The 13,647-nt window shown below is 37.2% G+C and overlaps 1 protein-coding gene across 1 annotated transcript; it reads right to left on the bottom strand.

The window, feature by feature from the left end:
• Window positions 1–9,543: 9,543 nt before the first annotated feature.
• Window positions 9,544–12,191, bottom strand: gsdf (gonadal somatic cell derived factor). The gene is made up of 5 exons (XM_031317655.2): window positions 11,916–12,191; window positions 10,777–10,933; window positions 10,558–10,651; window positions 10,326–10,456; window positions 9,544–10,061 (listed from the first exon to the last, which is right to left on the bottom strand). Exons 1-5 carry the CDS (start codon window positions 12,035–12,037, stop codon window positions 9,918–9,920), a joined length of 648 nt encoding a protein of 215 aa, XP_031173515.1. The 5' UTR covers window positions 12,038–12,191; the 3' UTR covers window positions 9,544–9,917.
• Window positions 12,192–13,647: the final 1,456 nt, after the last annotated feature.

Below are 13,647 nucleotides of genomic sequence, written 5' to 3'. Positions count from 1 at the left end.
TGGTTCAGAGAGGCTGTCACATACACTGTCAATGAACCACTGACTTAAAAAAAAATTATATTAGTTTACTAAAAAGCTATTAAAACTGATTAAAATTAGCTGCTTTGTTTCAAGCAATAATTGGTTGTATTAGCTTTATTTAAAGCATATGCTGGTACACACTGCTGTTAGTCCGTTCTGATACCTGCCAGATTTACCGTTGTTTCTTTAAAGCCAATTTATGTTATGCTAATTTAGTATAGTAGACTAATTTAGTATAGTAGACTACTTGGATAGACATTTCATGACTTTAGGTAGGGCAATCTTGTGTCTTGCATGTCCTGCTTTGAAAAACACAGTGGTCACATAATGCTTACATTAAGATGCAGCATGTGACAGGACACACTAACAGGACTAAATCAATTGTAAACAGTAATAGGTGGACAGATATGTGACAAGAGTGATTGTGGATACAGCACAAAAAAATGTTGCTTAAAAGAAAGACCAAACGTAGTACACAAAATATTCACGTTTTAATTTTGAAATAAAGAAACACCTGTAACACCCTTTTGCGATTGGTTGTTGATGCAATATCTTACCTTATTTACAGCAAACAAGCAGGCCCTCTGGAGCTGGAAGGGATTCACTCTCCTGCCCAGAAATACAGAAGCAGATAATAAAGTCTTCTGACTCACTATGCCACATTGGTGCCAGTTTTGGTGAGTGAGCTCAGATTTGATGATACAGAGCCCAAAACTGGCAGTGGTTGTGACGTTTCTTGTAGGTTTCAGTTTAGCCTGCAGCTGAAAAAAACAGACAAATCATTTAACACATTTCAACCAGACATGTAGGATGAGCATGCTGATGAAGTGCGTCACAAAAGAATAAAGCAGCCTCTGTCTGTGTGTTGCTGCTTTTGGAGCATGGACACCAGCACGTGTGTGATTTAATGCAGGCCTGAGTACAGGCTGTGCAAAAAGGTCTGTTATTGGACACTCACCCTGGGTGGTTATGCTGCTACTGGCTGTCTGCCAGCAGAGAACACCGACATCATCTTACTTCATTTAGACCTAACGGGAGGGTCAGCACAACTGAATGGACCATGAGACTTTACAATTGTAGCCAATATAAAGATGTAACAGTTTGGGCCTAATTACCATAATGTGCAATACAATATAATTATCTAATACTAAAAGAGAATTCAAAAAAAAATGTTGATGACTTTTGGCTCACTCAAACTCATGCATTCAAGATATTTATATTTAAATATTGTAAGGCCTAATATGGAGGGAAATGTGGCTGAAACAAACACTGACTGCTACACAGACTGTCAAAGCCAGGCATTTGTTATAAAAAGTCAAAATAATGGAGAAATTGATTAAGAGTGTATTGGTTGGGTTTTATTGAACACAGTATTTATTAAGCCATATCAATAGCATACACTTACTTAATGTACCGTCAAAGAAACTGCAGCCATCTAGAGTTTAAATTTAGTAAATTTCAGGAACTGAGTGAGGGCAGTGATTGGTCAAAAATGTGTTGATACTGCTCTGTAACAAGCGTGCCATCCAGAGGCTGGATGGTGCAAAGGACTGCAGTCTGATACTTTTATTAGTTTAAATGATAACCAGTAGGTGGCACTATATTGTTTCTTGTGAGTAGAGTAGAATGGAATACGACAAGATCATTATAACCACACAATCAAGGGTCAGGGTACTAAAGTATAATCCATTTTTCGTTTTAAACCAAAAATGAAAAAACGGAAAAATGGGTCGATGTTTCGTTTTTGGTTTCAAACCAAAAACGGAAAAACAAAACTATGAGCTCCGTTTTCTCGTTTTTCCAATGTCCATAGAAATTAAAAATTAACTGGAAAACTGCTCGTTTTTCAACTGTTGTTTTTTGTTATTCATGTTTCCGTTTTAACCCAAGAGCGAGAATACGGGCTCATTTTTATAATGTGCATAATCATTGGAAATCTGATGGAACACAGGTCCTGTTTATAATGTTATTTTGGTCTTACATGTTAAGATCAAGGTTGACTAAAACCAATGCGCTCTAGACAGGAAGTAACATTAACGTGTCAAAATAAACGTATAAGCGCTGTAATAACTGCCAGAAGAACGAGGCACTTTATGAATACATTGTTTGCCTGTAGCTTGTCAGATTAGGCTAAAGTTAGCTATTTAGGGTTATATAAAGTAGTTAATTATTTAATAATAATTTTAAAATCACATGAAATCTACATTCATCTATTATTAGCCTATGTGTAATGGCAGTTATTGGCTAGTTACTCTAATCTTACACCAGCCAGTAAAAAGGCATCTAACACTTGTGTTGTCTTCGTGTTAAATGTGTCGTATTTTCAAAGTTTCTTATAAGAAATATGTGTTGCAAGATTTTTTTGGGGCATTTTAGGTCTTTATTTGTATAGGACAGCTTTGATTTGAAAGGGGAGAGAGAGAGGGGGGACTGACATGCAGCAAAGGGCCGCATGTCGGAGTCGAACTCGCGGCCGCTGCGTCGAGGAGTAAACCTCTATACATGGGCGCCCGCTCTACCAGGTGAGTTTCTTTCAACCAAATTAACCAAAAATAACATGCATTGTTCCCTTCCATGCTCTTCGCAAGTAAATTAATATTCACAACTTTCATAAAATCTTGGGTGTTTTATTCAATTTTATAGCAGTTATGGTCTTTCTGGGTGAATTTTGACCTGGTAGTGCAATAGGGCACTATTGAGCTTTACAGAAGATAAACACACAGGACACACGTGCATATTTACAAGTATGTGCATGCACACACACACACACACACACACACACACACACACACAGACACACGCACACACACACACACACACACACACACACACACACAGACAGACAGACAGACAGACAGACAGACACACACATAAACACACACATACACACACACACACACACACACACACACACACACACACACACACACACACACACACACACACACACACACACACACGCACACACGCCTACCAAGAGCCTGGGTCTGTCCAAGGTTTCTTCCTAAAAAGGGAGTTTTTCCTCACCACTGTCACATTTATGCATTTATGCATGCTCTTGGGGGGAATCACTGGAATTGTGTGGTCTAGACCTACTCTATCTGTAAAGTGTCCTGAGATAACTCCTGTTATGATTTGATACTATAAATAAAATTGACTTGAATATACCAGTCTGTTATAATCCAAAACAACTAATCATATATCCTCATTTTACTTAGAAATTAGGTATAATTCATGTAAATGAGGTCTGTTGACCATGAATGCAAAAAATAAGTGTAAAACTAATGAGTGAAATGAAGTAATATAGGACTACAGGATAAAAGGGGTAACCCAGAATTGAGTGATAAATTACTTCATGCTTTATGAAATGGTCAATTTTGTTATGCCAGTAACATTTATAAGACAACACAAAGGCTAAACCACTTGACCACTTAAATGAAAAGGCTTCTTTTTATTGCAACTCTGCAGAATATTCATGTGACATGGTTGACCAACTTAACTGCCATTCATTTGAGTGTGATGAAGAACTCCTGCAGATACAACTGGGCCACATTGCAAACCTCTCATCATATTAGTGAGGAAGCTGCCATGTTGCTTCTCTCATCCTGGTCTCTTCAGGCTCTGCAGACTGGACCACACTTGTGGTTTACTGCTAGAATATTACAGTAGGCCACTTTGCTGATTCAGATTTGCCACTTGAGTCCACAGCACCATACAATATATGATAAACATGCACCAGCCTTTGTGAAAGTGTATGTTCAGAGAGAGAGAGAGAGAGAGAGAGAGAGAGAAAGAGAGAAAGAGAGAGAGCTCTTGGTTGTAACATTAAACGTTTGCATGATTCTGTGCAATCTGCTGCTGCGCCAACAATACAATGGCAGTAAATATTTATATTGCTTACCAGGAGATGTCAGTTATCTTGATCAGAAAAATAATGCATTGCAAAGTCAGGACTGGTACCAATGATTTAATTTACAACACACACATGCACACAAGCACACAGCAGCACATAGTTCTTTGAGTTTTATGTTGTTACGGTGTTATGTTCTAAGCCTTATGTGCTTTAGTTCACTTGTTCATTCCATTCCATTACATTAAATGACATGTCATTTAGCTGCCGCTTTTATCCAAAGCGATTTACGATTAAGTGAAAGGGAGGGGAACATGTTTTTTTTTTTAGTGGAGAGGGAAACCGGAGCACCTGGAGAAAACCCCATGCAGACACGGGAAGAACATGCAAACTCCAAGCAGAAAGGCCCCGGGCCACCAGGGTTCCCACCCAGTAGCTTCTTGCTGTGAGGTCACAGTGCTTACCATTAACCATTCCTTATTGTAATTCAACCACACAATACCTATCATGTATTATATTTTATTATCCAATATTGGCCAACTACTGTTTCAAGGGCTTAGTATGATCAGTGAACATCTAACGAGCTGGGTGATCCAGGCACAGGCCCAGCAGTGAGGAGGTCTACCATGCTCACCATAAACTCTGGTCCAGTCTGCAGGGCCTGAGGAGACCAAACCAGAATGAGAGAGTCTCCAGTAGACTTTAAGTTGTTAATGTATGTTCTTCATCACATTGACATGTTCATTGGCAGCTAATGTGGTCAACCATGTCACATACAATATTCTGCAGAACAATTTAAAAAAGCCCTTATATGTTTTGCCTTTTTTTACTGGCTGGTGTAAGATTAGAGTAAAGGTAGTCAATAACGCCACACATAATGCTAGGGGAATGCAGATTTTATTTAAAATGTGATTTTAAAATTATTATAATCCTATTTCTATTTTAAAACAATATCCATTCTTACTCCCTTTGTGGCTATTAATGAATGTTGCTCAATTAAATACTTTATATAACCCTAAATAATTAACTGTAGCTTAATCTGACAAGCTACAGGCAAAAGCTAAAGTACATTGTTCTTCTGGCAGTTATTACAGCTCTCATACTTTTATTTTGACACGTTAATGTTACTTCCTGTCCAGAGCTTATTGGTTTTAGTCAACTTTGATCTTAATATGTAAGACCAAAATAACATTATAAACGAGACCTGTGTTCCATCAGATTTCCAATGATTATGCACATTATAAAAATGAGCCCGTATTCTCGCTCTTGGGTTAAAACGGAAACATGAATAACAAAAAACAACAGTTGAAAAACGAGCAGTTTTCCAGTTAATTTTTAATTTCTATGGACATTGGAAAAACGAGAAAACGGAGCTCATAGTTTTGTTTTTCCGTTTTTGGTTTGAAACCAAAAACGAAACATCGACCCGTTTTTCCGTTTTTTCATTTTTGGTTTAAAACGAAAAACGGATTATACTTTAGTACCCTGACCATCAAGGGCAGGTGAAATTTATTTTTGGTAAATGTATGTACAACATATAAAACCCAGAGCAGCACATACTGACATAGTAAACATGTGTACAGTAACCAAACAAATACACATACATGATGCACAGTGCACATATAGTACTGTAATGGCAGTATTCTAAATATAATAGTGTTTCTCCAAAACATCCCAGCAAAACTATTCCAAACTAATTTGTTTACAGTTTGTGTAAGTGTATACTACTCTGTTTGCAATTAATTAGAATTAGAATTGGGTTTGCAATAGTAGGTTCTGGTTAACATAAGGTTACAATAATATCTTTAAATGTTTCTCAACGGTAAGCACAATAAACATGACTGAAAAAAAAGAAAATTATTTCATATTGCCATAAACACTTACAACCATTAACATCTCGTACTTACATTCTTAATTTAAAAGAGAACTTTTGCATCACTCTGGTTGCCTTTTGAATCCAGCAGAGCACTGATGATGTCTTGCAGATTTTCAATAAATGTCTCTTAGTGCTTACCAAAGCTGGATTCACACACGCAAAAGTGATCCTCATCTGCTTCTATCATCATTATCAAATACCTTCACAACTAAAACAAGAAAATCACATAATATCACATTAAAAAAAAAGCTAAAGACAGATAAATTATTCTGATTCTAAAATGTGATGACAATGAAAGGAGAGGAATAGAAATCTATGACACAGAATAACTTAAAGAGGGAGGTTCAACTCTGGAAGACAGTTACTAGATTTGTAAGGCAGTGGTAAATAATTATGAATAACTTACAAACTATTTTATGGATTATGGTTATAATGAGCAAGACTCACACTTTGAGATTAGGTTTTAAGTATGCTAACAACCTATCATGTAAAACAACCAATATACTGATAGTCAGTGATCCTTATAGATTATACAATGGTGGAATGTAACTAAATACATTTACTCTAACTACTACTACTACTACTTAAATACAAATTTGACATACTCGTACTTTCTATTTTATGATACTTTTTACTTCTACTCCACTAAATTTCAGAGGGAAATATTGTACTTTTTACTCCACTACATTTATTTGACAGCTTTAGTTATTAGTTTCCTTACAAATTAAGATTTGTTTGTAGAAACATAACAACAACATATGAAGAGCTTGTAAAATATGATGTTTTGTTACAGATTAAAGTATCCAAGTAGCTGAATGGATTGACAGAAAATTAATTGGCAACAATTTGAACAATTATTTAAGTATTTAAAAAATATATATTTCATGGTTCCAGCTTCACACGTGAGGATTCACTGCTTTTCCTTTTTAATAATTGAATATTTTTGATGTTTGGTATGAAGGTATGAATTTGGGATCGGAGAACTTTTGACGGCATTTCTCAATATTTTCAATTGTTTTACAACAATCGATGAATCATATCGTAACTATGTAAAATAGTTAAAGATCAACTAACTAGAACAGTTAAATGCTGTGTACACTTTAATGCATGAGTAATAATAATACTATGGTATGATGCATAATAGTATAACAGTCACAGGGGCCACTATTTTGCTTTGAGTACTTTTACTTTAAAAACTTTAAGTACATTTTCTTGATTATACTTACATACAGTTACTTAAACATTTCAATGCAGGACTTAAGTACTAAGCAAAAGATCTGAGTACTTCTTCCATCACTGACGTTTTATCTGCCACCTTCTTGGTTGGACTGATTTGGTTTCCTCTGCCAGAAGGTGACCAAAAAGGGAGGACATTTAAGAACGTTGTCCCCGAGGACATCTTCCTGGGCGACAACCTGTACGCAGAAGGCCTTCCCCGCCTTCTCTGTGCTGAAGTACGGTGTGACATCGTATCGGAGGCCACAGTTGTCTGCGATTATGCTGGGGCTGTTGTGTGTGAGCAGTATGGTGGCAGTGGGGACAGTGGCTTTGACTTCCAGCTGCTCATGTCCATCTGCAGATACATCAACAGGCAGCACCACGTAGGCATGCTGAAAGCTCTCTCCAATGGTGCACTTGAGCTCCGTAGACCAACAGTATTCCCCGAGGTCTCCTAGGAAGAGAAACTATTTTATGAAAGCCTATACGCAGCAGATTTTATGTGCTACATAAAACTGTTGGATTGGCATACAGTAAGAGAGAGGAACAGAGGGTAAACCATACTAGAGTTGAAAATGTGACTCCTTACCATCTTTTTTTGTACATTTTATTAATTAACAATATAAAGATAAGCACATACAAAATAGACAAAATAAGACAAGAAACCATCAAAAACAACAAAAACAGACAGCCAGCACTCACTCAGTACAAAGACAATAAAATGTGCATTTACAGCACATGTTAATTCATTAGACGAGATGCCCCAAAATGTCCTCACAAAATGACTCCTTACCTTCTGTGGAATCTTTAAGCCGTATATTATGATTGTCCTGAAGTTGCAGTTTCTTGATGTAAGTCATCCTAGTGCACTCCATCAAACAGTCTGTTATTTGTGTCCCCGTGTTGGAGACCAGTTTCAGCAACGTTTCCTTCTCTGAACATTCAACTGCCCCTACAACCAGCAGAAGGGAGGACAGTATGCCAAAAGACACCCACACAATGAAATACCCTGACATTCTGTCCAGTATCAATAAATTCAATTGCTGGCAATGTTGAACTATTGGCCCAAATCTGGCTGTCCTCTTGTAGAGTAGTTGCTTGACTGTAGTTCCGGATCAATATCTTGCTTGCACAACTTGACAATAAGATTCCACTGCAGCCAAGAAAAGATACAAACACAGGCACAGCAGATGAAAACGCTGAAGACTTTTCAAAAGTGCGCAAGATGTTGCTCTTCCCCTGACCAGTTTCTGGTTTCCTGGAGTACAGTGCCAACTTTTTTTCCTCTGTTATTTCCTCCCTCTAGACTACCAGACAAATAATAAAGATTGCCATGAAAAACTGAGACAAAAAAAATGTCTATTTCAATCATCTTTATTCAAAAAATTGTAAGCAAGAAATCAGGAAATCGGTACAAATGATTAGGATGTCATAGCAAGTTCATAAGTAATTAAAACATTTTACATTTGATCTAAATGTATTGATTGAGTTGAGGTGATATATCAGTGAATGATGAGGTAACTTTGTAAAGCCAGTGTGAGCATATAACAAAATGGCACTAACTAACTAACTAACTAAATGTTAGAACTCTGCTTCATAAAAAACACACATCATACAAAATGTTATGGATTAATTCACAACTTAACAGAAAAAAAGAATATAACAGACACTGAAATGCTCTAAGAGTTCAAATCAGCTGTAGGTAAAAAAAAATACAATAAATCAACTGACTATTTTTTCCTCTAATCACAATTTAGACACATCTTCATTTTGATTATATTGTCTGGCAGGCCTTGATCTTTAATTAAATTACTTTACTGGTCAAAGTAACACATCATAGCAAAGCACTTTAATGTCATATAACAAAGTATATATGTCAAGAGAAAGTACTATTATTTTTCTATAAACCTTGTTTATATTTATATATATATATATATATATATATATATATATATTAATTCTGATTTATTTTACAATTAAAGTTTTTTGGGGGTTTGCAGGGCAGCATTATCAAATTTATCTTTCCTAGCAGTTGAAACATGAAAATGGAGCACGGCCAATGGATGTTTGTGGAAAAGCACAGCAGATGTTCGTACTCAGGAGAAATTGATCCTTTCAGTTTTAGGTGCAGGCATTTATTTGGTGAACACAGTCTTCTCCTATTACTCTCCCTGCAAAAACTGTTTGACCCTCAACATGGCAAGCATATACTTAATTTATAATTAGTTGTAGTTGATAGTAGTGATAATAGTTGATTTTTCATGACATTAAAAGAAACAATGACAGATATTTTGATTTGATTAAATTGACTTCATGGCCATAAGATAAGTCGTTTCACAGATCAGAGAAGAGACATTTGGCCTGTGCGAGGATTTGGCGCTGCACAGTCTCACATTTTTGGAGGGAACACTCAGTAACAGTTGGTAGCTTTAAATAGCGCGCTGTAATGAGATGCATTTAAAGATAAACTGTTAGCTTTTATTACACGGGTGTAAGCTGCACTTCATTTGTAGCTCTTGGTGAAAGACAAATACTTTAATTTATCAACAGAAATGCATTTTTTTATTGTCCTGCCAAATCTATATAAAGTAAGTTTATTGGTTAACTGGTAATTAAACACAATAGCACGCAAGATTGTAATTTTAGATCAATAACGTGTGATTAAGATCATCATCAGTTTTATCACTAAAATATGAATTGATCAGTTTTATGTTTGGCTGGCTCAACATGTCTGTAATGGCACGTTCTGGTTAGAATGGAGAGACAGGAATGCAAAACTGAGAGAGACTTTGCTTTGGTTACCACGCTCAGTGTTGAATACACACTAAAAGGATCTAAGATAAGTGTAGTGAGAGAAGATATGTCTGCATATAGTGTATTATCTACCTTTTCTGTATTTTATACATCTTTGTGTGGGCCAGATGGCTCATACTGAGGACAATAAAACAAACTTTACTCTCTGCTGAGCTGCTGGAGGTTGCCTGGCCCACAGCCACAGCTGCGGGTCAGCTGCACGGATGAAATTACGAGGGTGCGGAATTCATCCATGTAAAGGACAGGCACCATTTCCTGGGAAGTGGGCTGACAACACGGCACCTGGAAAGGAATAAAAAGAAGAGGAGTAAGGCCACCGCAGAAACTGCCCAACAAGACTAAACAAAATATTAACTTGTATTTAATTTTTTTTCCTTCTAAGGTATAAAGTTTTATTTCTTCTAGTGAAGACACATTGATACAGTAATAAGACATTTACACTGACTGCAGAAAAGAAAATGCAAACAGTTGTTTCATGATATAGTGGAGGTGCCATATACGCAGATAAGACACTTATTTTAATATTCAAATGTTAGAGAATTATACCTGTGAGTCGGCCTCCTGGACATTGGTGTGGGATGATGGACATTGCTCAGTGTTAACTTCATGGTTGCACAGTGCACACTGAACGATGGTAAGGCTGGCAGGATGGATCACCCAGTTGTCCCATCCCAAGTCTGGTAAACATAAGAATTGATATTAGAGTACATGCATTACTATATCTCTTCATGTCGATATGCATGCACATACTCGTACATACACACACATTGTTGCATACCTTTCATGAAGACCTCAGAGGCCATGGAACAGCACTTCAGGCTTGTACAGTTTGCAACATCAGGTGACACAGAGTGGCCAGAGGAGGCTGGAACGTAAAGGACATGGAGAAAAGACACTTTTGGCTGCATTTGGCTTTGAAAAGGCCACTAAGGATTAATAACGGCTGGGAAAAGTTGGGATCTACAATAGTTTCTTTGAATTTTGGTTTCCACTTACCTACAGTATCCTTGGCTCTGTGAGCAACTGTGCTGAAGGTGTTCCTCCATTGCTCTCTGACACCATCCAGCCCACCAGCAGGTAACTGTGGCTCAGCCTGCAAGTTCAGAGTCTCGAGGAGACCCTTCCTGATGGACTGCAATGACCCACCCTGGCCCCTGAACATCACATATCACTCAGGTTATTTAAATAGTGCATAATATTACAAATTATTGCACACATGCATGTGTTAGTAGGTGCTCATGACAGACACCCAGGCGGGGTGGCACCCGCCCCCCCCGAAATATGATTGCCCCCCCGGTGCCCGCCCAAATTTATTTCTGTTCTGCTTTACTATTGTCTAAAAACTGTGCAAGGTTTTCTTTGTTGAAGTTTGAGGCAAGTTTATTGTAAGTGTATTGCACTTTATTTTTATACGGTTCTGTTAAAAAAAATCTTCCCAGCACTGGTCCCATGACCAATGAATGTTTCCATGACTATCCAGATTTTTGGCTTAAGAGCCCATAGAAAATGTGTATTGTATTTGGATACATATTTTGTTGAAAATAAAAACAAGTAAAATTAATAATGAATGTGATGATGCGGTTTATTTAGCAAATTACATTGTGTTGTTCTATCCTATCCAATATTTCTAAGACGATTTTCTATGTTGTATTCTGATAAATCCCTTGGGCCCTCCCTGACTGATTATTGGTTCCCCCCCTTGTGCCACCCCACACACAAAAAAATCCTGGAATCGACCCTGCACACACCCTCACTCAATACCCTCAATGAACTGTGGAAGCACTTTTCCCACATGTGTTTGGCTAAGCCAAGTGAGAGAAATCTGCTGTTGAAGAGTGAATGATTACACTGCTAAACATTAAACAAAACATTGTGTTACATCTTTGCACAACATTCTCAGAAAACCAAATGGTCTCTGAATCATACCCAGAATCTATTATTCCTGGGGAAAAGGCCTCAGCACGCATAAATCTCGTTACATGACTTTAGACTAGAATACATGTATAATAACTGTGACCTAACAAGATGTTTCACAATTCTTTGGACAATCTTGAGGAAAATTGTTTTAAATGATCCCTGCATGTCAATGCTAACAAGAACAGAATATTGTATAGGCACAGAAAGTTTGATACTGACCTGTGATGGGAAACAGGCGAGTTAACAGAGGCTGCAGGTTCTTCCTTGGATGGCTGCAAAACAAATGCAGTCACCACTGAAGAGCCCAGAAGCATCGTCATGACAATGAACGCAAAGGACATGGTGCATGAGCCGGACGGTCAGTCTATAGATCAACTGCTTTCGGAGTCAAAGTCACGGCGGAGTATTAGTTCTGTGCGTCTGGTTGGAGGAGAGAGGAGTGACCAGACAGTGATGCTGCACTAGGTATTGTTTGTCAGGGCCTGGGAACCTGGGTTTTTATCTCTTGTACCCTAGCTTGGCCTTGAGATATTTAACATTGTGTGTAGTTTAGTAGTCACTGCCAGCCAACCAACGTAGTACAATTTGTAACCAAATTCCTCCCTCCTATTATACAGATTTCCCCTTTTGACACCCCTTATGCAGCAAAATAAATAATCTTATTACATACTACTAGTATCGTATTCGCTCAGTGGCCACTTCTTTTGTTATAACACTCATAATGTTTAGTTTTGTTGACATTGGTGGAAATGTGTCCATTCAATTATGTTAAATTATTACGACACAATTTGTGTCGTAATAATTTAACATAATTGAATGGACACATTTGCAATCAACTCCCACTTTTTGGCCAGACATGAAAGGCAGAAATCTCCGCTGATGAACATATTAACATTAGTCCTCGGCAGTTGTCGTTCAAGGACGAGATCTTGGGGAGAAAGAAATGTATCACAAAGCAATAATGGGTACTGCAGGTGATGTTGCTATCTCAGAGTACGGAGCAAATCAGCTTTGCAGAGTTGTGTGAGCCAAGAACGGTCAGAGGCATGCAAAGAATGGTAACTTCAGGCCTCTCCTCACTGAGGCATAAACTGGGTCACAGCTAACTTTCCCATGTAGCCCAAAATACACAGCTTATCTGTTGCAGTTGCAGTATACTTTGTATAATCAAATCATAATTCATCAACAGTGCCACAGGAATTCTTGGTACAAGCTGATACAAGACTTGACAATGTTCTCTGCAGCCAATATTAAATCGGATGATTCTGAAGTGAGGATTATGTTCATTACTGCTGGTCTGCATTGATGCAGATAACATAATACACTATAAATATATAACTTCCACTATATCTATCTATCTATCTATCTATCTATCTAGTTACTAATTATTTCCCAGATTTAGATTTTACATACAAAGCATTTGATAAAGTTATAGTTGGGGGCTCTTGTTACGTTTCAGAGAGTTTCAGCAGTTCAAACAAAGAAAGATTTCTACTCTAAACTTCTCATTTTACCATTTTGTATTGTTTGAGGCCCAAAGAGTATAATTTAGTCAATAATTCACAAAAAACTCAAAAACAGGAAGTGTATATATAAATAAAGTAGTTAAAACTAGCTCCACCTCAACCAGCTACAACAGTAAAATTTGGCTTACACATCAGTATTAACAATGTAATAATATAGTATATGATAATTCATCAGTCAGTTTTTGGTTTAAGTACTTTTACCTTTGATATTTTAAGTAAATGTTGCTTTGTACTTTGAATGCAGGCCTTTTACTTGTAATGGAGTATTTTCAAAGTGTGGTTTTGCTACTTTTCAGTAACTAAAGTGTCTGAATTTGTCTTCCTTCATTTTCAAATTATTACTAAAGCACTTTGTGTCCTTGGTAACAACATATCTGGGAATCAGAACACAAATGTTTTACAGGTCTCAACAACACTGTGAAGAT

The sequence above is a fragment of the Sander lucioperca genome, chromosome 14, assembly GCF_008315115.2.
Source record: "Sander lucioperca isolate FBNREF2018 chromosome 14, SLUC_FBN_1.2, whole genome shotgun sequence".
Taxonomy (NCBI): domain Eukaryota; kingdom Metazoa; phylum Chordata; class Actinopteri; order Perciformes; family Percidae; genus Sander; species Sander lucioperca.
Note: the sequence above shows the minus strand (reverse complement) of the source record. Positions and strands in the feature narration are given on the sequence as shown.

Coding starts and splice junctions, on each gene's coding strand:
- gsdf (XM_031317655.2), bottom strand. CDS start 12,037: ATGTCCTTTGCGTTCATTGTCATGACGATGCTTCTGGGCTCTTCAGTG. Junction 10,652..10,776: donor ACAGAGCCAAGGATACTGTA/GGTAAGTGGAAA, acceptor CATGTCCTTTAC/GTTCCAGCCTCCTCTGGCCA. Junction 10,062..10,325: donor TCCAGGAGGCCGACTCACAG/GTATAATTCTCT, acceptor ATTCCTTTCCAG/GTGCCGTGTTGTCAGCCCAC.